Source organism: Drosophila biarmipes, unplaced genomic scaffold (assembly GCF_025231255.1).
Source record: "Drosophila biarmipes strain raj3 unplaced genomic scaffold, RU_DBia_V1.1 ptg000009l, whole genome shotgun sequence".
Lineage (NCBI taxonomy): Eukaryota > Metazoa > Arthropoda > Insecta > Diptera > Drosophilidae > Drosophila > Drosophila biarmipes.
In genome coordinates, this window is record NW_026114530.1 from 3,922,043 (window position 1) to 3,949,009 (window position 26,967).

Sequence of the window (26,967 nt, forward strand, 5' to 3'; positions counted from 1 at the left end):
GGACTCAACAACTTGTATACTACTACTACATGTTATTGGAAAGGTGCTTTGAATTTTATACGACTTTCTAAAATGATTTGTTTAAATACCACTATTTAAAAATTATCGGCAAACATTTTTTTATTCCATTTTTTTTTTAGCTGATTTTTTAAAATTTCTCAAATGTTGGGTAAAATATTGAAAATTGTTGTAAAATGTTACCCTTTAAAATTATTAGTCAACAAAAATGGCAACATTAACTAGTGCAGAACATTTAACACTGCATGAGCATTTTCGTCTCAAAAGTTGAATTCAAATCTTTTGTTTGTTTATGTTGCGATCGTCACTATATTCTTACCACGTTAAGAGGTGTTTTAGTTTTAAATCAGAAGTTTTTGTTTTATACATAAATATACATAAATATAGAACAAAAATAAAAACCCTATCCTAAAAAAATGTTGCCAGGACCATATAATGTACATTTTCTAGTTATAACCGTTACTCGTAGAGTGAAAGTGTATACTAGATACGACGGAAAGTGTTTAAAAGGTAGAATAAACCATTTCCGATCCCATAATGTATATATATTATTAATCAGGATCACAAGCCGCGTCGATTTAGGCATGGCAAAAATGTATGTTACATTTAAATTTATAGATATATTGCGAACATAAAACGAAGAATGGAAATGATTTCAGTCAGAAGTTTGCAACGCATTGAAGTAGACTTTTCCGACCCCATAAAGTATATATCAGAATAACTAGACAAGTTGATCCGTCGACCCCCGTCCGTCCGTCCGCTGAAATCTCGGAAACTGCAAAAGCTAGAAAGTTTGAATATGGCATGTAAGTTCCGTCTTGTGCAGCGCAAATTTGTTTCAGCATGGTGCCGCGCCCATTCTAACGAGCACAATCCGCACAATCCACTCGACTATAGCGTTCTTCCTTGTTCGAGTTGCAGTCATCTTTGCTTGCTGGGCAGCGTATGGAGGCATGAAGCTGTCCACAAACTACTCATGCAGACATTTTATAGCCATATTCTTGGCAGTTCGCGTATTGTACCGGTCCATTGCGTTTGTGCGGTTCCTCAACTGCAATTCTGCGGTTCTCCTTTCTTGTTCTAGCATGAAAACGGTGGCCGGCACATATTTGTGCGTTTTGTAGGCGTTAGACTGGGTGTGGCAAAATGTTTTTGGAATCAAACGATAGGTGATGACGAAACAAATATATTTCAGATAAAATTTCATTTCTAGCATTAAAGCTTCAGACACTACCGTCTTTCGCGAATTTTGGGCGTTAAACAGGGCGTGGCACACTGCTGATCAACTTTGCGCTGCGCAGGAAGCCCAGTAATCTGCATGCCAAGTCTGACTGTTCTAGCTTTTATAGTTGCCGATCACCGTTCATACGGAAAGACGGACGGACGGACAGACGAAAATGGCTAGAAGTCTGGAGATTTGACTGCTACAAATGCTCCTGAAGGCGTCGATTAGAGTGCTCAAGACCTAAAGGCTTTGGCGACAACTACATTAAACATCGCAGTGGGCCTAAAAAATTTGTCAAAGAAGTGCACTAGCCTAATTTCAGTTGAAATTGAAATTGTCGGTGAAAAAGGGTATGGTGAGTGGTGTGGGAAATATGATTCTTCCACAGGATGTCAAGTGTAGGACTTATATGCTTAGCAAAATCCACCAACTACCGCTTCCAGCAGCTACCGCCAAAAGAGCCACAGAGCTTTTGGAGCTGTTACATGCAGATATATGTGGCATGTTTCCCACACAATCGCTGGTGGGATCAAAGTATTTCCTGACTTTATACAAATCCAGGACGATTTTTGTGTATTTCTTGCGCAAGAAGAACGAGGTTGAACGGCAGGCAGGTAGAAAACTACTGTCTTTGCACGGACAACGGAGGAGAACTCGTCAACAAAGAGTTTGAGTGCTTATCAAAACGTTCTCCAACCAGCGTAGCGAGTTGCATGACCCCAATGGAAGCGTGAACTGGTAAGAAACCTTATATAAATGGTGTTTGGTTCTGTTGCAGTTGCTCTAGACAAGGGTCCGCGAATAGGAAGAAAGTTTTTACTGAAAAGAATGGAGTATGCAATGGCTTGGTACTTTTTGGCATCCGAAGGTTATCGCCTGTACAATTGAACTACGAGACTAGTAGTCAAAAAAGGGATGTCTATTTGAAGATAATTGTGATGCATTAGAAGACGATAAAACTGCTTCTGATCTTTTCCCGGTTGCTGATAGGATTGGTCACGATTCAAGCGAAACGGGTGGCGATGAAAGCTCTAGAGAAAGTTGCGATCAGACGAAAAATATAAGGACGAACCAGACAAGGACGAGAACGTCGAGATACAAAGATTGGAAGATGAAAAAAAATGAGATAAATGTAAGGCCTGCTCTGCCAAACTGGAAAGCTAAGTCGGCCCAAAAAGCAGAGGCCGATACCAGCAACATTTAAAAGGATATGAGCTAAGCTAATCTAAGAGAATGTGATTCTCTTCTCGCAAATCAGACAGATAAGAAACTTTGTTTCTTTTCGGGTTACACTTTAGCCATGTGAGCTTGGAAGTGGCATTATGTGATTTTGCTCCACTGGTTGTTGGTGTTCACAGGTAGCCATGGGCACTTTTCCTTATCGCGATGGATATTGACGGTTATTTTTTTTCTTGCTAACTCGTATACCTTGCGATTGCCCTCAATATTACGGTGGCCATGCACTCACATGGTGTTAATTCAGATATAAGTGACGATCTCGGACCTACATTTTCGGCATTTAAAGGTACTTACCAAGTTTGTTGGGTAGGAGTTGTGGTGTTTCAGATCTACTTGACTGTATGAAAAGATGTCTGAGTCAAAGGTTGTTATCATGTGCCACGATCTACTCTATTATCGTGACTTCCATTAGATGAAAACAGACTTATATTTTGTCCAGGAGAGTAATCCCCTTCCGTTTGCATGTTAAGCTTGGTCCTTCTGTTTTTTTATTTTGATGGCATTCGCGATTGGTGAAAGAGGTTATCCCGGTCTGTGCGGGATGGTAGGAAAAATGTATACCCTTTTCTTTTAAAATTAATCGAGGGAGATACATAGTCTGTTTTGTGAATAATGGAGTTTTAATTTGTTTGTATGGTAAAAGCTATTTGGACTGTCGTCTAGGCTGCTACTTCGCCACCAGGTCCACAGAATCAGGGTCAATGATGGCTGCAGAGAGCTTGAGGAAGTTTCCCGTGCTTAAGAACTACCACGTTGTCCGCGGAAGCTACCTCCCTTGTACCAGGTTTCCCCAGAAGAGGAGTTGGTACCCATTTGTGGGTCCTCAACTATTTCCAGCAGAAGTAACAGAGTTTTCTGCATGGTTTCCGACCGGGTGTCATTCTTAGTTTTTAGGTGGATGTTATCATTTAGACTTTGATTAACCATTAATAATTAGTACAGGGTGGGTATTATTATACCCGTTAATCGTAGAGTAAAAGGTTAAACTAGATTCGTCAGAAAGTATGTAACAGGTAGAAGGAAGCGTTTCCGACCTCATAAAGTATATATTCTTGATCAGGATCACTAGCCGAGTCGATCTAGCCATGTCCGTCTGTCCGTCCGTCCGTATGAACGCAGAGATTCGGAAACTATAAGAGCGGGGTGCAACACCCACTCTAACGACCACATTCCGCGAAAATCTGTAGTGCCTATTGTTTTTATGATAGGCATTTCGGATAAAAGTTTGTTTCTATTGACTTACCAAAAAATGTGTAGTGCCTTATGTGTTTATAATAGAAACAAACTTTTAACTTAAAACTTTATGGGGTCGGAAACGTCTCCTTCACGCCGTTGCAAACATCTGACTGAAATCATTATACTCTTTGCAAGGGTATGAAAACACCAGCATAATAATTTTATTTTAATATTTTTAAAGTAGTTTTTTGATTATTCTTATGTGAGCTATACGAAATAGTTGTCCAATTCGGCTCGTTTCGACTATACGTATACTACTTGTAATATAAATACGACTTTTGAGAGACTATTTTGCGTAGAAACGGACAGACGGATATTTCAAGATTGACTCGTCTTGTGATGCTGATCAACAAAATATATACTTTCTGGGTATGCGTGGGAAACTTCTCAATGAAGTTATTATTATGTAATGGTATAAATAAAACTTCTTATTCAAAGAAATATTTTATTGAATTGTGCCGAATAAGAACATTTTAAAAAGTGTATTTCTTAAGTCGAATAAACCAACATTATTCCTCAAAAAACTCGATATCAAAACTTTTGTACGTTGATGCTGCGCGATTTGCACGACCCCTTACCTCGTTAAGGGGTGTTTTTGTTTGATTATTTAATTGATTAAAAATAAGGGCATAAGCTTTTAAAAATAAAAAAATTTGAACATTGTAGATTTGACGACTTAAGTGACATTTGTCTGTATCACTTTTGTATAGTACGGTATAATACGGTTAACGCTGTATAATATGTATTATTGTTTATATTACGCAGACAAATCCTGATATCACTGAAGACACCTTTGGGCTACTACGATCGGCATCGGGCAAGGCTCGCCTTCTGGTAACGCAGAAAATGAAACAGTTCGAGGGTAGGTGTTTGGCATAGTTCAGTGTCCGCCGGACGCTTATGGTTTTTACATACTAGGCCTTTGCCACAACAATCTCAATCGCTCGCTGGAGGATAAGTTTCCAACAACAGTTGACGATTTACAAGGATTCTGGGACTTGGTTTACTTGCAGGTGGAACACTTGGATTCTGTTTTTGCTGATATTGAGAACTTAAAAGCAAACAAGTGGAAGGTTAGTGCTCAACAATTGTTATTCACTTGAAAAAATCATTGTTCTGTGTTTTGCAAAGCGTGTGCCCGAGTCAGCCAATATTGACCCAGTAATCGGTAAAACGATAAAATCCGAAAAAATTTAAGTCTTGCAAGTGAAAGCAACCGGAAAGAACAACTACGGTATTATCAATGGCTCGAAGGATCTTCAACAGAATTCGGCAGCATCATTAAAGCGCGAGGCGCAAAGAAAGCAGTTGCTGGAAATGAAACGTCAGCGTCGTAAAGCTATGGCTACGGTGACCACTGATTTGCCGGTAACGATTGTCGATACTTGTGTAAATTCTAATGCGAAAGCTAAATAATGGTCACTTCGAAAATTAACTCCACATTTCTAGTTATTGCTGTATTAAAAAAAGTATACTCACGCGTAATGCATTAGTATGTAAGTTAAAGAATATAACAATTTATTATATATATTCTAAGAATTGGGTTGTTAATTAAATCCGTAACTATTCCCAACTAAAGTGTGCGTGGAGGGAGCTCCGTAGCCTTATTTTATAACTAACACGAGTTGTCACAAGTCTACAAAACAACCAAGGAATGTGTTATTACCAAAGCAATTAGAGCACTTTTGTGTACTATTATTGTAAGCGACTGGCCGGAATTGTTATTCGCGTAAGATTTCTTCCGTAATTGCTTTGAACACTTTAATTATAAACAATAAACATTTAAAAAAGACATTTTTATTTTTCTGTAATAATAATTTAGGACAATAATACATAAGTTTATGTTTTTAAATTAATTTTTGCCGTATTAACATATCTAAATTACACTAAAATAACATGAAATGTTGGTATAATTATAAATAAACGTAAAATTAAATGAGAAACTACACAAATAATGTTCATCAGTTTAATTAAAATTATTTTGAAATCAATTATTTGTTTAGAGGTACATTATACCTGCTTTAGAGGCTTCAAAAAATTGATTCCATTTTCATATATACATTCTAAGTATTTTTATGCCGGTTACTCGTAGAATAAAAGAGTATAGTAGATTAGTCAGAATGTATGTAACAGGTAAAAGGAAGCGTTTCCGACCCCATAAAGAATATATATTCTTGATCAGGATAACTAGCCGAGTCGATCTAACCTTGTCCGTCTTTCCGTCCGTCCGTATGAACGCTAAGATCTTGGAAACTATAAGAGCTAGAACATTCAGATTTGGCATGCAGATTACTGGATGTCCTATGCAGCGCAAGTTTGTTTCAGCAGGGTGCCACCCCTGCAATCCGCGAAAATCTGTAGCGCCTACATTTTATGACAACAAAAATTTTACTGAAATGTACCTATCACAACGTTTCATTCTTCACCGCGGATTGAGCCTTGTAGAATATGCAGCCTCTGGCTGGCGGAGTATGTCTTATTATGCACTAATTCCAAAAATAAATCGTGAAACCTGGGCCAATCTAGATATTCGCCATAAATCTCGGGAATACTGATTTGTGATAAAGCCAGATTTAGGCTCATTAGAGAGTCGTTTTCTCGAAGCAATGGCATATTATATACTTCGCATAAGGTCTGAAATATGGTAAAGACAGATTTAGGCTCATAAGAGAGTCGTTTTCTACAAAGCGAGGTCATATATACATTACATTCTTCGTATAAGGTCTGAAATCGATTGACCTCTTCTGTGCCCGCTCCGTCTGCCCCAGGCTTTTTATAAAGATCATCATAGGACTGTCTCAATAATTCCCATGCGACCCTCATGTGGCGTTGAAGAGCTGTGGTGATGCTTGGCGCATTTGAGCAAGAAAAAGAGACGATTCTAATTCTTTGTAACTTCTCTGTAGCTGACGAATAACTGCGCCAATCGATAAGTCACTCTTGACTTGCTTGACTAACGGGTCCTTTGGGTTGTTCTGGATCCGCCGAGGTATCTTTTAAGTTTCGCTTGCTAACGCCATATTTTGTTTGAATTTTTGCTGATTTTTCTCTACCAGCTCCTTTGATGCTGTAAATTTTGAGGCCTACTCATTTCCAGGGGGTAATGCTGCTTGCTAGCCTTCTGCATCTAGGTCTCAGAACTGCTGCCAAAGATCGCTCAACTGGTTTAATTATGAATAATTCCCGGCTCGGTGGCGTCTTTCGGCAGAATTCTTGCGAAAGTTCTATATGAGCTGTTGGATCTGTCCTTGTAGCTCATTTTGGTTGTCTAGAAGTCGATTGGGTAAGTCGATTCTTGTGTGACTTGTTTTCTTAATTAATGAAGCCGAAGAGCCCTGTGTCATCCGGCTGACACTGTGAGCTGGACGATGTTTGGTATCCAATGAAGCTGGATGAAGCTGCGTATCCTGTGTTGGTGGGGTAAGCGGAGTACCTATGAAGCTGGATCAGCTGTGGGATGCTGTGAAGCTGGATTAAGCTGCGTATCCCGTAAAGCTGGAGTAAGCTGCGTATCATGTGGAGCTGGTCAAGCTGTAGTTCGCAGGGCGGATGGATATAGTGTGAACTTAACGGTATTTTCTATCATTGAGAGGTTCAGATTTTGGTTGGAAGGGGTCGCTGGAATGTAATCCTTTGTTGGTAAACGATCACGTAGGGGTCACCAATGTTTGTGCCCAACCGAAGCCTTGGCGCTGGCAAGGGGACGCTTTGATGGTAGGACAATAGATGGACGGTGATGGTACACAGAGAATATAAAATACCAAAACTGGTAATCAATCGGGTATTTTTGCATATCAATTTTGATTCCTTAAGTTGCCCTATTACATTCATATTTTCAAACATATCAACATGGTATTTTTCATCCCAGATTGATATGCGTACATATCAAATTAGTGATCAAATGGTGTTATTTTTAATACCAGTATGGTACCTTTATACCAGTTACTCGTAGAGTAAACGGGTTTACAAGATTCTTCAGAAGGTATGTAACAGGTTAAAGGAAGCGTTTCGCCATGTCCGTCTGACCTTCTGTCTGTATGTCTGTCTGATCGTCTGTCCGTCTGTTTGTCCGTGCGTATGAACGCTGAGATCTCGGAAACTACAAAAGCTGAAACAGTCAAACTTGGCATGCAGATTCCTTGGCTTCCTACGCAGCGCAAGATTTTTTCACCGGGATGCCCACTTTAACGCTCACAAACCGCCCAAAACTGTGCTACAGTTGTCGAGCTAGAATTTTTTTTTGCTAAAGTTATTTGTTTCATTTAAGCCTTTCGATTGACATAAAATGTTTGCCACGCCCACTCTAACGCCCCCAAAGGGCTTTAACGCTTAAAACTGTCTGCCGCCCCTTAGCAAATACCAAAATAGCCGGTAGGTGGCGCATTACAATATTTCTTTTCTACTTATACATTTCCATTTTTATTTTCTTCCTCAAGCTGAGTAACGGGTATCTGATAGTCAAGTCACTCGACTACAGCGTTCGGAAGATCGAAGAATTGTTCAATATAAAACTGATATGCTTTCGTATCAAACTGATATGCTGTCATGTCAAACTTAAATTCTTTCGTATTAAATTGATATTGAGATTGATATGTTAGAATGTAGCTTATCACTAATGATTCTAGCAGCAGCGAAAGATGGTGGGTGTAGCTACAAGTGGGTCAAGCGCTCGTTCCGGCTCATTGTTTTTCGTCGGTAAAGGGAGTGAGTTTCCAATTTGATCCACAGTGCTACTTGATCGCATATGTATATACAATATCCTATTTTAATTCGCGTGCGAACTGACATTGAGGTAAAATTGTAGGAGGACATAATTAGTAGTGGGATAATGAGGGAAGGAATACCTGAAAAGGAGAGTGCTGCCTAGATGGAATGGCAACAGCTGATGTATGTGTGTGAGTGTCAGCAGCGATGATGTTACTTGCCGCTGACATTGCCCACCCTGCCATGATCACCGCAGCCGCATAACCTGACAGAGGTTGGTGATCCCTTTGACACACGCCTAACTCCTAACCACATCTTCATTGATGCAAGCTTCCATTAGTAAAGAAATTTAGCAATTCATGTTTTTAATAGGTTTAATAAATATAAAAAGGTAATAATAATCATTAAAGTTACAAAGTTGGGTATCATATAAAGTTGTATGCTAAAGTCATATCGAATCAAATAAAGGCTATCCAAATTTAAACATTAATTTTTATTATTAAATTTAACTGATCAAATTTGAATGAGCAAAATCGAAAGGGGAATTTCTTTTATATTATTAAGAATATTGGAATTTAATTATAAACAGTCAATCAAAATATGTAGCATGACGACCGGAGCCGATCATTTACCCACCATATCCAACGTTGAAAGCGCTTTCAATTTGTTGTATTATTGGCTGTAATTTTGTTTATAAATTGTAAAACTGCATTTTAATTGACTGTAGAAAGAATTGGGAAAAACACTTCCAAGGGCTCAAACACTTGCTTTCATTTCGAGATAGCTTACTGCATTACAAATTATTTGTATTCGGGATAATTTAAATCACTTTACTTCTTTAACTTTACTTTAAATTTACTTTTACTTTAAATTTAGTTGTTTAATTAAATTTTAAGTTTATAGGAATTTAAAAATTTTAAATTTAAATTATGTTGCTTTAACTAGAATTAATAACAGGCGTGGGGCTGCCCACTTGTGCACTTTCAGCAGAGGATTGCACTGTTGAGTGTATGTATTTGTGATACAGGGTGCACTAAGAAAAGCTGATGAAACTTCCGACGATCCCGATGGTGCGCTTTATGGACTTTTTCCAGGAAAACTGAAACCACGAGATGGAGTAACTTGACTTCTGAGAAGTTTCTCGACGCTGATGATCACCTTGATGCGCTTTAGAGACTTTTTCCAGAAAAACAGGAACCAAGGGAAGGAGTATCTCGACTTCCAAGAATTTCGCACGATTCCAGAAAAACAGGAACCAAGGGAAGGAGTATCTCAACTTCCAAGAATTTCGCACGATTCCAGGAAAACAAGAACCACCAGAAGGAGTATCTCGATTTCCCAGAATTCTCTTTGTTTATTCAACGGCAAGGTTGCCGTGGTTGCCTGGTGAAAGAAAACCTTCAAAAAGCCTGGGGATGTCTGATATTTTTAACGATTTTGGCTTTGGTAGAAATCTGGGTTTGGTTCAAACACTGATGAAAATATGTTTAAGCGAGAACGATCCTCACACGGCCAAAGTTCAAAACGGAAAACAAGAGAGAAACCATGCAGAAAACTCTGTTACTTCTGCTGGAAATAGTTGAGGATCCACAAATGGGTACCAACTCCTCTTCTGGGGAAACCTGGTACAAGGGAGGTAGCTTCCGCGGACAACGTGGTAGTTCTTAAGCACGGGAAACTTCCTCAAGCTCTCTGCAGCCATCATTGACCCTGATTCTGTGGACCTGGTGGCGAAGTAGCAGCCTAGACGACAGTCCAAATAGCTTTTACCATACAAACAAATTAAAACTCCATTATTCACAAAACAGACTATGTATCTCCCTCGATTAATTTTAAAAGAAAAGGGTATACATTTTTCCTACCATCCCGCACAGACCGGGATAACCTCTTTCACCAATCGCGAATGCCATCAAAATAAAAAAACAGAAGGACCAAGCTTAACATGCAAACGGAAGGGGATTACTCTCCTGGACAAAATATAAGTCTGTTTTCATCTAATGGAAGTCACGATAATAGAGTAGATCGTGGCACATGATAACAACCTTTGACTCAGACATCTTTTCATACAGTCAAGTAGATCTGAAACACCACAACTCCTACCCAACAAACTTGGTAAGTACCTTTAAATGCCGAAAATGTAGGTCCGAGATCGTCACTTATATCTGAATTAACACCATGTGAGTGCATGGCCACCGTAATATTGAGGGCAATCGCAAGGTATACGAGTTAGCAAGAAAAAAAATAACCGTCAATATCCATCGCGATAAGGAAAAGTGCCCATGGCTACCTGTGAACACCAACAACCAGTGGAGCAAAATCACATAATGCCACTTCCAAGCTCACATGGCTAAAGTGTAACCCGAAAAGAAACAAAGTTTCTTATCTGTCTGATTTGCGAGAAGAGAATCACATTCTCTTAGATTAGCTTAGCTCATATCCTTTTAAATGTTGCTGGTATCGGCCTCTGCTTTTTGGGCCGACTTAGCTTTCCAGTTTGGCAGAGCAGGCCTTACATTTATCTCATTTTTTTTCATCTTCCAATCTTTGTATCTCGACGTTCTCGTCCTTGTCTGGTTCGTCCTTATATTTTTCGTCTGATCGCAACTTTCTCTAGAGCTTTCATCGCCACCCGTTTCGCTTGAATCGTGACCAATCCTATCAGCAACCGGGAAAAGATCAGAAGCAGTTTTATCGTCTTCTAATGCATCACAATTATCTTCAAATAGACATCCCTTTTTTGACTACTAGTCTCGTAGTTCAATTGTACAGGCGATAACCTTCGGATGCCAAAAAGTACCAAGCCATTGCATACTCCATTCTTTTCAGTAAAAACTTTCTTCCTATTCGCGGACCCTTGTCTAGAGCAACTGCAACAGAACCAAACACCATTTATATAAGGTTTCTTACCAGTTCACGCTTCCATTGGGGTCATGCAACTCGCTACGCTGGTTGGAGAACGTTTTGATAAGCACTCAAACTCTTTGTTGACGAGTTCTCCTCCGTTGTCCGTGCAAAGACAGTAGTTTTCTACCTGCCTGCCGTTCAACCTCGTTCTTCTTGCGCAAGAAATACACAAAAATCGTCCTGGATTTGTATAAAGTCAGGAAATACTTTGATCCCACCAGCGATTGTGTGGGAAACATGCCACATATATCTGCATGTAACAGCTCCAAAAGCTCTGTGGCTCTTTTGGCGGTAGCTGCTGGAAGCGGTAGTTGGTGGATTTTGCTAAGCATATAAGTCCTACACTTGACATCCTGTGGAAGAATCATATTTCCCACACCACTCACCATACCCTTTTTCACCGACAATTTCAATTTCAACTGAAATTAGGCTAGTGCACTTCTTTGACAAATTTTTTAGGCCCACTGCGATGTTTAATGTAGTTGTCGCCAAAGCCTTTAGGTCTTGAGCACTCTAATCGACGCCTTCAGGAGCATTTGTAGCAGTCAAATCTCCAGACTTCTAGCCATTTTCGTCTGTCCGTCCGTCCGTCTTTCCGTATGAACGGTGATCGGCAACTATAAAAGCTAGAACAGTCAGACTTGGCATGCAGATTACTGGGCTTCCTGCGCAGCGCAAAGTTGATCAGCAGTGTGCCACGCCCTGTTTAACGCCCAAAATTCGCGAAAGACGGTAGTGTCTGAAGCTTTAATGCTAGAAATGAAATTTTATCTGAAATATATTTGTTTCGTCATCACCTATCGTTTGATTCCAAAAACATTTTGCCACACCCAGTCTAACGCCTACAAAACGCACAAATATGTGCCGGCCACCGTTTTCATGCTAGAACAAGAAAGGAGAACCGCAGAATTGCAGTTGAGGAACCGCACAAACGCAATGGACCGGTACAATACGCGAACTGCCAAGAATATGGCTATAAAATGTCTGCATGAGTAGTTTGTGGACAGCTTCATGCCTCCATACGCTGCCCAGCAAGCAAAGATGACTGCAACTCGAACAAGGAAGAACGCTATAGTCGAGTGGATTGTGCGGATTGTGCTCGTTAGAATGGGCGCGGCACCATGCTGAAACAAATTTGCGCTGCACAAGACGGAACTTACATGCCATATTCAAACTTTCTAGCTTTTGCAGTTTCCGAGATTTCAGCGGACGGACGGACGGGGGTCGACGGATCAACTTGTCTAGTTATTCTGATATATACTTTATGGGGTCGGAAAAGTCTACTTCAATGCGTTGCAAACTTCTGACTGAAATCATTTCCATTCTTCGTTTTATGTTCGCAATATATCTATAAATTTAAATGTAACATACATTTTTGCCATGCCTAAATCGACGCGGCTTGTGATCCTGATTAATAATATATATACATTATGGGATCGGAAATGGTTTATTCTACCTTTTAAACACTTTCCGTCGTATCTAGTATACACTTTCACTCTACGAGTAACGGTTATAACTAGAAAATGTACATTATATGGTCCTGGCAACATTTTTTTAGGATAGGGTTTTTATTTTTGTTCTATATTTATGTATATTTATGTATAAAACAAAAACTTCTGATTTAAAACTAAAACACCTCTTAACGTGGTAAGAATATAGTGACGATCGCAACATAAACAAACAAAAGATTTGAATTCAACTTTTGAGACGAAAATGCTCATGCAGTGTTAAATGTTCTGCACTAGTTAATGTTGCCATTTTTGTTGACTAATAATTTTAAAGGGTAACATTTTACAACAATTTTCAATATTTTACCCAACATTTGAGAAATTTTAAAAAATCAGCTAAAAAAAAATGGAATAAAAAAATGTTTGCCGATAATTTTTAAATAGTGGTATTTAAACAAATCATTTTAGAAAGTCGTATAAAATTCAAAGCACCTTTCCAATAACATGTAGTAGTAGTATACAAGTTGTTGAGTCCAACAATACTAACGACTTCAACGGTGTTAACGGTATGGAATCTGCCCACAGCAATGAAAATGGTAGCTTCATAAAGCAGAGAGTGGAACGTCTTTACGGGCCGGGCGCTCTGGCACAGGGCTTCTACAGCCCCAAAAAACACATATCGTTGTCATCTCATGGGGCAGTGCGGTCAGAAATAAGACAGCGCGAAATGGAATCCCCACAGGACTCGGAATTGGCGGGGAAGGTCAAACAGCTTTCCCCTAGTAAGGACTACGGGGAGTTTCGAAAAAAACTACGACATAACTGCTTACAAAATGCAACAGCTCGAATGGCCGACCATTTTCTTTCAGATTCAAGCGGAAATATAGAGCTGCCGGTTTTCAAGCACCTTAGTGTCGAGTTCCGGGCGCAATTGCCAGCTGTGTCGCCAAAAAGAGGCTGCGCTCGATCTGGCATCGTACCTGCGGTACAGGGATCTGAGTTGAGACCAGATTTTGGGCCCATTGATGAAGTCGACCATAAACCCGCGCAACTAGTCGCTTTGACCCCAGAGGAATACATTAGCGCTGAAAAAAAATTGTCTGAAGCTGTCAAGGACGGAAACTACTTTCTCCACATACTAAAAGACGAACAAATGCGTCTGCTGACGCCTTGTCTGTGAGTAAACAAAATATTGTTAACACTTACTTCCATACCTCTGCGAACAGCCCAACAAATATAAACTTTGACTCTAACGTCAAATATCTGATAGTAATAGGAATTGTGAACTGAAAATTATTTTGGTACCATTGTGGGTTCTTGAGATAGATATGTATATATAGGCTTAGCATCGCATTAGCATTTTTAATATGCTCATTTAATTTAATTAAGACCGCCCCAAACATTATGTCTGTAAAGTTTCCAGTCTAATTTTTTTATTTATGTACAACATTTTAAGAATGTGTTGAAATATCATGTCAATCGGACAAAAACTTAAAAAAAATATGACCATTTGAGCGAGGGGCGGTCCAGGCCAGTCTTCGAGCGTCCAAAACATCGTATTATCTTTTGTCCTCTAATGGACTAGATTTGCCGAAAAAACTGTTGAAAAGCGCCAAAGATGTAACACAAATGCTAGTTACCATTTGGTGTCAAAAGGGTATTCCACTCCGCCCTCACATATTATGTATTTACATACATTAAATTAATATCTTTGTTTCACATTGGGAAAAACGGGTCCCCCACGACAGCGAAACAATAAAGTTGTCCGATTTCTCTCAATAAGATGTAATGCTTTTTCTTGGGTCACGGGTAGTCGCGCAATATAAATTTGGTGCAGCGTTAACGAATCGAGCAAACGACAGAAAAAACCAATAACAAATTTCTTATGGTATATAATAATAACCTTAATAACTTCCATACAAATGTGGACCGCCCTATTGTACAGTGTACACGGTACAAGCGCATCTTATAGGACTAAAGATAATATAAACTACAAGATGAGTAACGGCCATACAACGATGCGGATTTTCAATTTTGCTAGTGTGCGGTGTCCGTGTAAAGCTCTTTGGTTGTGTTGGTGTATATTTTCGTTTGGTCTTCTGCAAAAATCAGCAAGGGGTCTTCACCTTTTTTTAAATTAAATAAAATGAAAATGGTGTTCATGGTGTTTTAAACAATCTCCATGGTGTTCAGCCCATTTATCAATTGATTGCTTAAAAAAAGGCTGATGTAATACATCATCGATTATTATATAATACTCAATCGATGTTTTGGTTGATTGTTTGTGTTATGTAAAAGTAGCAATAAGCTAAATATTCTTCGCCATAAATAAATAAATATCTGGGGGTCTTTGAACAGTAAGGCTTTAATCTATTTATTGAACCTTTGAATGTTATATTGAATGCGTCTTTTAGGTAGATTCCTTTTCGTCAACATAATTTAAGATTCGACAATTGAGACAAAAATAGAATTTTGACTGTTTCACAGCGCGGAGGGTCGTGAGCGAAATAGCAAGAGAGAGGGAGAGAGAAGAAAGTAACGCAGCAGCATTCTAGACTTCCATTCGTGTGAGTCTTGCTTGCAAAAATTAAACCGCCTGTGTACATTTTTTTACTTGTTACGCATCTTGATATTCAATGGTCTATGGTATACGGGTCTCTTGTATTACATTTTTAAAACAAGAAAGAGCGCCATAGTCGACTATCAAAATACCCGTTACTCAGCTTTAGCGAAAAAAATGAAAATGGAGATATATAAGCAGCAAAGGAATATTCTAAAGCGCCTGCGGCTATTTCGGTATATGTTATGTGGGCGTCAAAAAGGTTAGAGCTTTTAAACAGTTCGTGAACGTAATAGTGGGCGTGGCAAATTTTTTTAGGTCAACCGATAAGTATTTTTGGGACGAGAAATAGAAAAGTTTCAAAAATGTCGAACAAAGTATTTTAAAATACTTTTCTAACGACATATAGTACAAGCCTTCAGCTTTAGTAGTTCATAAGTTAGAGGTCTACAAAATTTAGTTATTAATAGCTGTTTTCTCGCCAATTTTACTAGTTTTTCCAATAGTGGTAGAATTAATGTTTTATATTAAGCTGTTTAACATCATCTTACATTGTCTGTTTCAAATGGAGTTTGGATTCGCACAAAAAAAGGTCAATGCTCAGGCAGTGTAGGATGCTCTGAACTGGTAAATGTAGTCATTTTGTTGATTACTAACTTTGAAACGGTTATTTTTACAAGACTGTGTCGCATACCAAAAGTTAAGGAATCTCAAAGGCTATACACCTTAAAATTTTATATCGTTAGAACCGTTATTGAGAAATCAGAAAAAAGACTAAGAAAAAATAATGAAAAAATACCTTTCTAACGACGCATGGGTATACTCAAACAAGTTATTTATAGCTGTTTTCTAGCCAAACTAGCTAGTTTAAAATAACGTTTCGGTCAAACTGACGTTTTTTAATTAAGATTGTTATAGCCTTTTTCCTGATTTCTCAAAAACGGCTTTAACGATTTTAATTTTTGAAATACGACACATTCTTTTAAAACTAACCGTGTAAAAGTTATTATTCAACATAATTGTCAAAATTTACCAGTTCAGAGCATCTAACACTGCCTGAGCTATGGCCTTTTTGTGTTCGTATCCACACTTTTTACAGGTCCTGAAAATTTAAGATGATGTTAACGAGCTTGAACTTGAGAAATACTACAGCAACAGGCTTGTGCTATATGTCGTTAAAAAGGTATTTTGAAAAACTTTTATGCTTTCCTAACATATATATATCATAATCTGAACAACAGTTTTTTTGTTCCGATATTTTTAAAACTTTCTTCCTGTTTCTCGAAAGCCTGTGACCGATTTCCGGGTAAGCTTTAAAGGGTATACCTCTTCCTCACGTTTTACGTGTTGCATACAATGTTACATAAAGTCACATTTTAAAATTGTTATTCCGAACTTTGTTTAAAGCTCCTGGAAATTTAAGATAGTGTTAAACACCTTAATAAAAGAAACTTAACTTCTACCTTTTTTCGAAAAACTACTTAGTTTGACGAAGAAACTTCTATAAATAGTTACATTTTTGTAACCAGTAACTTGTATACTACTACTACATGTTATTGGAAAGGTGCTTTGAATTTTATCCGCCTTTCTAAAATGATTTGTTTAAATACCACTATTTAAAAATTATCGGCAAACATTTTTTTATTCCATTTTTTTTTAGCTGATTTTTTAAAATTTCTCAAATGTTGGGTAAAATATTGAAAATTGTTGTAAAATGTTACCCTTTAAAATTATTAGTCAACAAAAATGGCAACATTAACTAGTGCAGAACATTTAACACTGCATGAGCATTTTCGTCTCAAAAGTTGAATTCGAATCTTTTGTTTGTTTATGTTGCGATCGTCACTATATTCTTACCACGTTAAGAGGTGTTTTAGTTTTAAATCAGAAGTTTTTGTTTTATACATAAATATAGAACAAAAATAAAAACCCTATCCTAAAAAAATGTTGCCAGGACCATATAATGTACATTTTCTAGTTATAACCGTTACTCGTAGAGTGAAAGTGTATACTAGATACGACGGAAAGTGTTTAAAAGGTAGAATAAACCATTTCCGATCCCATAATGTATATATATTATTAATCAGGATCACAAGCCGCGTCGATTTAGACATGGCAAAAATGTATGTTACATTTAAATTTATAGATATATTGCGAACATAAAACGAAGAATGGAAATGATTTCAGTCAGAAGTTTGCAACGCATTGAAGTAGACTTTTCCGACCCCATAAAGTATATATCAGAATAACTAGACAAGTTGATCCGTCGACCCCCGTCCGTCCGTCCGCTGAAATCTCGGAAACTGCAAAAGCTAGAAAGTTTGAATATGGCATGTAAGTTCCGTCTTGTGCAGCGCAAATTTGTTTCAGCATGGTGCCGCGCCCATTCTAACGAGCACAATCCGCACAATCCACTCGACTATAGCGTTCTTCCTTGTTCGAGTTGCGTTTGGGCGTTAAACAGGGCGTGGCACACTGCTGATCAACTTTGCGCTGCGCAGGAAGCCCAGTAATCTGCATGCCAAGTCTGACTGTTCTAGCTTTTATAGTTGCCGATCACCGTTCATACGGAAAGACGGACGGACGGACAGACGAAAATGGCTAGAAGTCTGGAGATTTGACTGCTACAAATGCTCCTGAAGGCGTCGATTAGAGTGCTCAAGACCTAAAGGCTTTGGCGACAACTACATTAAACATCGCAGTGGGCCTAAAAAATTTGTCAAAGAAGTGCACTAGCCTAATTTCAGTTGAAATTGTCGGTGAAAAAGGGTATGGTGAGTGGTGTGGGAAATATGATTCTTCCACAGGATGTCAAGTGTAGGACTTATATGCTTAGCAAAATCCACCAACTACCGCTTCCAGCAGCTACCGCCAAAAGAGCCACAGAGCTTTTGGAGCTGTTATATGCAGATATATGTGGCATGTTTCCCACACAATCGCTGGTGGGATCAAAGTATTTCCTGACGTTTATACAAATCCAGGACGATTTTTGTGTATTTCTTGCGCAAGAAGAACGAGGTTGAACGGCAGGCAGGTAGAAAACTACTGTCTTTGCACGGACAACGGAGGAGAACTCGTCAATAAAGAGTTTGAGTGCTTATCAAAACGTTCTCCAACCAGCGTAGCGAGTTGCATGACCCCAATGGAAGCGTGAACTGGTAAGAAACCTTATATAAATGGTGTTTGGTTCTGTTGCAGTTGCTCTAGACAAGGGTCCGCGAATAGGAAGAAAGTTTTTACTGAAAAGAATGGAGTATGCAATGGTTTGGTACTTTTTGGCATCCGAAGGTACAATTGAACTACGAGACTAGTAGTCAAAAAAGGGATGTCTATTTGAAGATAATTGTGATGCATTAGAAGACGATAAAACTGCTTCTGATCTTTTCCCGGTTGCTGATAGGATTGGTCACGATTCAAGCGAAACGGGTGGCGATGAAAGCTCTAGAGAAAGTTGCGATCAGACGAAAAATATAAGGACGAACCAGACAAGGACGAGAACGTCGAGATACAAAGATTGGAAGATGAAAAAAAATGAGATAAATGTAAGGCCTGCTCTGCCAAACTGGAAAGCTAAGTCGGCCCAAAAAGCAGAGGCCGATACCAGCAACATTTAAAAGGATATGAGCTAAGCTAATCTAAGAGAATGTGATTCTCTTCTCGCAAATCAGACAGATAAGAAACTTTGTTTCTTTTCGGGTTACACTTTAGCCATGTGAGCTTGGAAGTGGCATTATGTGATTTTGCTCCACTGGTTGTTGGTGTTCACAGGTAGCCATGGGCACTTTTCCTTATCGCGATGGATATTGACGGTTATTTTTTTTCTTGCTAACTCGTATACTTTGCGATTGCCCTCAATATTACGGTGGCCATGCACTCACATGGTGTTAATTCAGATATAAGTGACGATCTCGGACCTACATTTTCGGCATTTAAAGGTACTTACCAAGTTTGTTGGGTAGGAGTTGTGGTGTTTCAGATCTACTTGACTGTATGAAAAGATGTCTGAGTCAAAGGTTGTTATCATGTGCCACGATCTACTCTATTATCGTGACTTCCATTAGATGAAAACAGACTTATATTTTGTCCAGGAGAGTAATCCCCTCCCGTTTGCATGTTAAGCTTGGTCCTTCTGTTTTTTTATTTTGATGGCATTCGCGATTGGTGAAAGAGGTTATCCCGGTCTGTGCGGGATGGTAGGAAAAATGTATACCCTTTTCTTTTAAAATTAATCGAGGGAGATACGTAGTCTGTGTTGTGAATAATGGAGGAGTTGGTACCCATTTGTGGGTCCTCAACTATTTCCAGCAGAAGTAACAGAGTTTTCTGCATGGTTTCCGACCGGATGTCATTCTTAGTTTTTAGGTGGATGTTATCATTTAGACTTTGATAGGATTTTCCTGGGATTCTCAGATTTTCTCCATCTTTATTTGGGATTTGCGCTTGACCATTAATAATTAGTACAGGGTGGGTATTATTATACCCGTTAATCGTAGAGTAAAAGGTTTAACTAGATTCGTCAGAAAGTATGTAACAGGTAGAAGGAAGCGTTTCCGACCTCATAAAGTATATATTCTTGATCAGGATCACTAGCCGAGTCGATCTAGCCATGTCCGTCTGTCCGTCCGTCCGTATGAACGCAGAGATTCGGAAACTATAAGAGCGGGGTGCAACAGCCACTCTAACGACCACATTCCGCGAAAATCTGTAGTGCCTATTGTTTTTATGATAGGCATTTCGGATAAAAGTTTGTTTCTATTGACTTACCAAAAAATGTGTAGTGCCTTATGTGTTTATAATAGAAACAAACTTTTAACTTAAAACTTTATGGGGTCGGAAACGTCTCCTTCACGCCGTTGCAAACATCTGACTGAAATCATTATACTCTTTGCAAGGGTATGAAAACACCAGCATAATAATTTTATTTTAATATTTTTAAAGTAGTTTTTTGATTATTCTTATGTGAGCTATACGAAATAGTTGTCCAATTCGGCTCGTTTCGACTATACGTATACTACTTGTAATATAAATACGACTTTTGAGAGACTATTTTGCGTAGAAACGGACAGACGGATATTTCAAGATTGACTCGTCTTGTGATGCTGATCAACAAAATATATACTTTATGGGTATGCGTGGGAAACTTCTCAATGAAGTTATTATTATGTAATGGTATAAATAAAACTTCTTATTCAAAGAAATATTTTATTGAATTGTGCCGAATAAGAACATTTTAAAAAGTGTATTTCTTAAGTCGAATAAACCAACATTATTCCTCAAAAAACTCGATATCAAAACTTTTGTACGTTGATGCTGCGCGATTTGCACGACCCCTTACCTCGTTAAGGGGTGTTTTTGTTTGATTATTTAATTGATTAAAAATAAGGGCATAAGCTTTTAAAAATAAAAAAATTTGAACATTGTAGATTTGACGACTTAAGTGACATTTGTCTGTATCACTTTTGTATAGTACGGTATAATACGGTTAACGCTGTATAATATGTATTATTGTTTATATTACGCAGACAAATCCTGATATCACTGAAGACACCTTTGGGCTACTACGATCGGCATCGGGCAAGGCTCGCCTTCTGGTAACGCAGAAAATGAAACAGTTCGAGGGTAGGTGTTTGGCATAGTTCAGTGTCCGCCGGACGCTTATGGTTTTTACATACTAGGCCTTTGCCACAACAATCTCAATCGCTCGCTGGAGGATAAGTTTCCAACAACAGTTGACGATTTACAAGGATTCTGGGACTTGGTTTACTTGCAGGTGGAACACTTGGATTCTGTTTTTGCTGATATTGAGAACTTAAAAGCAAACAAGTGGAAGGTTAGTGCTCAACAATTGTTATTCACTTGAAAAAATCATTGTTCTGTGTTTTGCAAAGCGTGTGCCCGAGTCAGCCAATATTGACCCAGTAATCGGTAAAACGATAAAATCCGAAAAAATTGAAGTCTTGCAAGTGAAAGCAACCGGAAAGAACAACTACGGTATTATCAATGGCTCGAAGGATCTTCAACAGAATTCGGCAGCATCATTAAAGCGCGAGGCGCAAAGAAAGCAGTTGCTGGATATGAAACGTCAGCGTCGTAAAGCTATGGCTACGGTGACCACTGATTTGCCGGTAACGATTGTCGATACTTGTGTAAATTCTAATGCGAAAGCTAAATAATGGTCACTTCGAAAATTAACTCCACATTTCTAGTTATTGCTGTATTAAAAAAAGTATACTCACGCGTAATGCATTAGTATGTAAGTTAAAGAATATAACAATTTATTATATATATATTCTAAGAATTGGGTTGTTAATTAAATCCGTAACTATTCCCAACTAAAGTGTGCGTGGAGGGAGCTCCGTAGCCTTATTTTATAACTAACACGAGTTGTCACAAGTCTACAAAACAACCAAGGAATGTGTTATTACCAAAGCAATTAGAGCACTTTTGTGTACTATTATTGTAAGCGACTGGCCGGAATTGTTATTCGCGTAAGATTTCTTCCGTAATTGCTTTGAACACTTTAACACACACTTTTTTAGTTTATGTTTTTAAATTAATTTTTGCCGTATTAACATATCTAAATTACACTAAAATAACATGAAATGTTGGTATAATTATAAATAAACGTAAAATTAAATGAGAAACTACACAAATAATGTTCATCAGTTTAATTAAAATTATTTTGAAATCAATTATTTGTTTAGAGGTACATTATACCTGCTTTAGAGGCTTCAAAAAATTGATTCCATTTTCATATATACATTCTAAGTATTTTTATGCCGGTTACTCGTAGAATAAAAGAGTATAGTAGATTAGTCAGAATGTATGTAACAGGTAAAAGGAAGCGTTTCCGACCCCATAAAGAATATATATTCTTGATCAGGATAACTAGCCGAGTCGATCTAACCTTGTCCGTCTTTCCGTCCGTCCGTATGAACGCTGAGATCTTGGAAACTATAAGAGCTAGAACATTCAGATTTGGCATGCAGATTACTGGATGTCCTATGCAGCGCAAGTTTGTTTCAGCAGGGTGCCACCCCTGCAATCCGCGAAAATCTGTAGCGCCTACATTTTATGACAACAAAAATTTTACTGAAATGTACCTATCACAACGTTTCATTCTTCACCGCGGATTGAGCCTTGTAGAATATGCAGCCTCTGGCTGGCGGAGTATGTCTTATTATGCACTAATTCCAAAAATAAATCGTGAAACCTGGGCCAATCTAGATATTCGCCATAAATCTCGGGAATACTGATTTGTGATAAAGCCAGATTTAGGCTCATTAGAGAGTCGTTTTCTCGAAGCAATGGCATATTATATACTTCGCATAAGGTCTGAAATATGGTAAAGACAGATTTAGGCTCATAAGAGAGTCGTTTTCTACAAAGCGAGGTCATATATACATTACATTCTTCGTATAAGGTCTGAAATCGATTGACCTCTTCTGTGCCCGCTCCGTCTGCCCCAGGCTTTTTATAAAGATCATCATAGGACTGTCTCAATAATTCCCATGCGACCCTCATGTGGCGTTGAAGAGCTGTGGTGATGCTTGGCGCATTTGAGCAAGAAAAAGAGACGATTCTAATTCTTTGTAACTTCTCTGTAGCTGACGAATAACTGCGCCAATCGATAAGTCACTCTTGACTTGCTTGACTAACGGGTCCTTTGGGTTGTTCTGGATCCGCCGAGGTATCTTTTAAGTTTCGCTTGCTAACGCCATATTTTGTTTGAATTTTTGCTGATTTTTCTCTACCAGCTCCTTTGATGCTGTAAATTTTGAGGCCTACTCATTTCCAGGGGGTAATGCTGCTTGCTAGCCTTCTGCATCTAGGTCTCAGAACTGCTGCCAAAGATCGCTCAACTGGTTTAATTATGAATAATTCCCGGCTCGGTGGCGTCTTTCGGCAGAATTCTTGCGAAAGTTCTATATGAGCTGTTGGATCTGTCCTTGTAGCTCATTTTGGTTGTCTAGAAGTCGATTGGGTAAGTCGATTCTTGTGTGACTTGTTTTCTTAATTAATGAAGCCGAAGAGCCCTGTGTCATCCGGCTGACACTGTGAGCTGGACGATGTTTGGTATCCAATGAAGCTGGATGAAGCTGCGTATCCTGTGTAACTGGGGTAAGCGGAGTACCTATGAAGCTGGATCAGCTGTGGGATGCTGTGAAGCTGGATTAAGCTGCGTATCCCGTAAAGCTGGAGTAAGCTGCGTATCATGTGGAGCTGGTCAAGCTGTAGTTCGCAGGGCGGATGGATATAGTGTGAACTTAACGGTATTTTCTATCATTGAGAGGTTCAGATTTTGGTTGGAAGGGGTCGCTGGAATGTAATCCTTTGTTGGTAAACGATCACGTAGGGGTCACCAATGTTTGTGCCCAACCGAAGCCTTGGCGCTGGCAAGGGGACGCTTTGATGGTAGGACAATAGATGGACGGTGATGGTACACAGAGAATATAAAATACCAAAACTGGTAATCAATCGGGTATTTTTGCATATCAATTTTGATTCCTTAAGTTGCCCTATTACATTCATATTTTCAAACATATCAACATGGTATTTTTCATCCCAGATTGATATGCGTACATATCAAATTAGTGATCAAATGGTGTTATTTTTAATACCAGTATGGTACCTTTATACCAGTTACTCGTAGAGTAAACGGGTTTACAAGATTCTTCAGAAGGTATGTAACAGGTTAAAGGAAGCGTTTCGCCATGTCCGTCTGACCTTCTGTCTGTATGTCTGTCTGATCGTCTGTCCGTCTGTTTGTCCGTGCGTATGAACGCTGAGATCTCGGAAACTACAAAAGCTGAAACAGTCAAACTTGGCATGCAGATTCCTTGGCTTCCTACGCAGCGCAAGATTTTTTCACCGGGATGCCCACTTTAACGCTCACAAACCGCCCAAAACTGTGCTACAGTTGTCGAGCTAGAATTTTTTTTTGCTAAAGTTATTTGTTTCATTTAAGCCTTTCGATTGACATAAAATGTTTGCCACGCCCACTCTAACGCCCCCAAAGGGCTTTAACGCTTAAAACTGTCTGCCGCCCCTTAGCAAATACCAAAATAGCCGGTAGGTGGCGCATTACAATATTTCTTTTCTACTTATACATTTCCATTTTTATTTTCTTCCTCAAGCTGAGTAACGGGTATCTGATAGTCAAGTCACTCGACTACAGCGTTCGGAAGATCGAAGAATTGTTCAATATAAAACTGATATGCTTTCGTATCAAACTGATATGCTGTCATGTCAAACTTAAATTCTTTCGTATTAAATTGATATTGAGATTGATATGTTAGAATGTAGCTTATCACTAATGATTCTAGCAGCAGCGAAAGATGGTGGGTGTAGCTACAAGTGGGTCAAGCGCTCGTTCCGGCTCATTGTTTTTCGTCGGTAAAGGGAGTGAGTTTCCAATTTGATCCACAGTGCTACTTGATCGCATATGTATATACAATATCCTATTTTAATTCGCGTGCGAACTGACATTGAGGTAAAATTGTAGGAGGACATAATTAGTAGTGGGATAATGAGGGAAGGAATACCTGAAAAGGAGAGTGCTGCCTAGATGGAATGGCAACAGCTGATGTATGTGTGTGAGTGTCAGCAGCGATGATGTTACTTGCCGCTGACATTGCCCACCCTGCCATGATCACCGCAGCCGCATAACCTGACAGAGGTTGGTGATCCCTTTGACACACGCCTAACTCCTAACCACATCTTCATTGATGCAAGCTTCCATTAGTAAAGAAATTTAGCAATTCATGTTTTTAATAGGTTTAATAAATATAAAAAGGTAATAATAATCATTAAAGTTACAAAGTTGGGTATCATATAAAGTTGTATGCTAAAGTCATATCGAATCAAATAAAGGCTATCCAAATTTAAACATTAATTTTTATTATTAAATTTAACTCATCAAATTTGAATGAGCAAAATCGAAAGGGGAATTTCTTTTATATTATTAAGAATATTGGAATTTAATTATAAACAGTCAATCAAAATATGTAGCATGACGACCGGAGCCGATCACTTACCCACCATATCCAACGTTGAAAGCGCTTTCAATTTGTTGTATTATTGGCTGTAATTTTGTTTATAAATTGTAAAACTGCATTTTAATTGACTGTAGAAAGAATTGGGAAAAACACTTCCAAGGGCTCAAACACTTGCTTTCATTTCGAGATTGCTTACTGCATTACAAATTATTTGTATTCGGGATAATTTAAATCACTTTACTTCTTTAACTTTATTTTAAATTTACTTTTACTTTAAATTTAGTTGTTTAATTAAATTTTAAGTTTATAGGAATTTAAAAATTTTAAATTTAAATTATGTTGTTTTAACTAGAATTAATAACAGGCGTGGGGCTGCCCACTTGTGCACTTTCAGCAGAGGATTGCACTGTTGAGTGTATGTATTTGTGATACAGGGTGCACTAAGAAAAGCTGATGAAACTGCCGACGATCCCGATGGTGCGCTTTATGGACTTTTTCCAGGAAAACTGAAACCACGAGATGGAGTAACTTGACTTCTGAGAAGTTTCTCGACGCTGATGATCACCTTGATGCGCTTTAGAGACTTTTTCCAGAAAAACAGGAACCAAGGGAAGGAGTATCTCGACTTCCAAGAATTTCGCACGATTCCAGAAAAACAGGAACCAAGGGAAGGAGTATCTCAACTTCCAAGAATTTCGCACGATTCCAGGAAAACAAGAACCACCAGAAGGAGTATCTCGATTTCCCAGAATTCTCTTTGTTTATTCAACGGCAAGGTTGCCGTGGTTGCCTGGTGAAAGAAAACCTTCAAAAAGCCTGGGGATGTCTGATATTTTTAACGATTTTGGCTTTGGTAGAAATCTGGGTTTGGTTCAAACACTGATGAAAATATGTTTAAGCGAGAACGATCCTCACACGGCCAAAGTTCAAAACGGAAAAGAGCGAAAATTTGAGATGCGCCAGTCAGCAAGGCTTGGCTATCGAAAATTATGGGACCAGAGTTGCTTAGGGATACCTATCGAACGCGTCTTTTTAGTGTTGGAAATTGGGAAAATTTAGGAACTTTGCTCTGTCATTTTAATATTTGGCGGCAACTTGAAATACTGGCGGAATTTTTAAATGGTGGTGGAAAATTTAAAAGTTGACAATATAAAAGACAAGCGCCCTACAAATACCCCCCCACCAAAATCGCACTTTGGGGATGAAATCAACAAAGAGAGATTCGCGCTTGGAGAAGAAGTAGCAAACACCTATTGTTTCAAGTCCTTCGCGTGAAACTTTCCAACAAATCTTCCTTGTAGGCGCTCTACATTTTAATAGCTGTTGCCTAGCTTACAGCGTATTCGTGCTTTGACTGTTGTGACAAGGACAAAGGTCTCATCTGAGAGCTTTCAATTTCAGCAACCGAGAATTCCTGAGGTGTCATATTAGTAGGTAGCAGATTAAAATTTGTACAGAAATCGATGCCTAAGTATAAATCTCCGGAAAGCGATGGAACAACATACAAATTCACTGGTTTATTGTTTCCCTGATAACAGATATTTGTTTTTATCCTTCCTACGATTTGTTGAGATTGTCCATCTGCTGTTCTGACGGAAGACTCTATTGGTTTAATGGGCTGGTCCATCTTCAGAA

At 38.6% G+C, this 26,967-nt stretch overlaps 2 protein-coding genes across 20 annotated transcripts in view; one reads left to right on the top strand and one right to left on the bottom strand.

Annotated features, from left to right (window-relative positions):
- LOC108030717 (uncharacterized) overlaps positions 1–21,852 on the top strand; it is a 60,504-nt gene extending 38,652 nt beyond the window's left edge. For 2 of the 12 annotated variants that reach the window (XM_050889969.1, XM_050889974.1), the window contains exon 6: positions 4,850–5,510. In XM_050889969.1, coding sequence (XP_050745926.1) covers positions 4,850–4,915 — 66 coding nt within the window. In that variant the 3' untranslated portion in view covers positions 4,916–5,510. Of the gene's footprint in view, positions 1–4,483; positions 4,581–4,636; positions 4,792–4,849; positions 5,511–20,856; positions 20,954–21,009; positions 21,165–21,222 lie in introns of those variants that run through there. The other 10 variants (XM_050889966.1, XM_050889968.1, XM_050889961.1 and 7 more) reach the window with 10 other exon arrangements.
- Positions 5,671–23,131, bottom strand: LOC122818584 (uncharacterized). 8 transcript variants are annotated; one of them, XR_007765174.1, is made up of 3 exons: positions 6,615–6,814; positions 6,427–6,555; positions 5,671–6,352 (listed from the first exon to the last, which is right to left on the bottom strand). XR_007765174.1 is itself a non-coding variant. In XM_050889978.1 (2 exons), the coding sequence occupies exons 1-2, from the start codon at positions 22,822–22,824 to the stop codon at positions 6,134–6,136; spliced, it is 300 nt and encodes a 99-aa protein (XP_050745935.1). In that variant the 5' UTR covers positions 22,825–23,131; the 3' UTR covers positions 5,671–6,133. The 8 variants fall into 8 exon arrangements, 5 of the variants coding, with proteins under 5 accessions (XP_050745935.1, XP_043948710.1, XP_043948711.1 ...); XR_007765173.1 differs by lacking the exons at positions 5,671–6,352; positions 6,427–6,555; positions 6,615–6,814 and adding exons at positions 21,988–22,669; positions 22,744–22,872; positions 22,932–23,130; XR_007765172.1 differs by lacking the exons at positions 5,671–6,352; positions 6,427–6,555; positions 6,615–6,814 and adding exons at positions 21,988–22,373; positions 22,438–22,669; positions 22,744–23,128.
- Between the last annotated feature and the right edge of the window lie 3,836 nt (positions 23,132–26,967).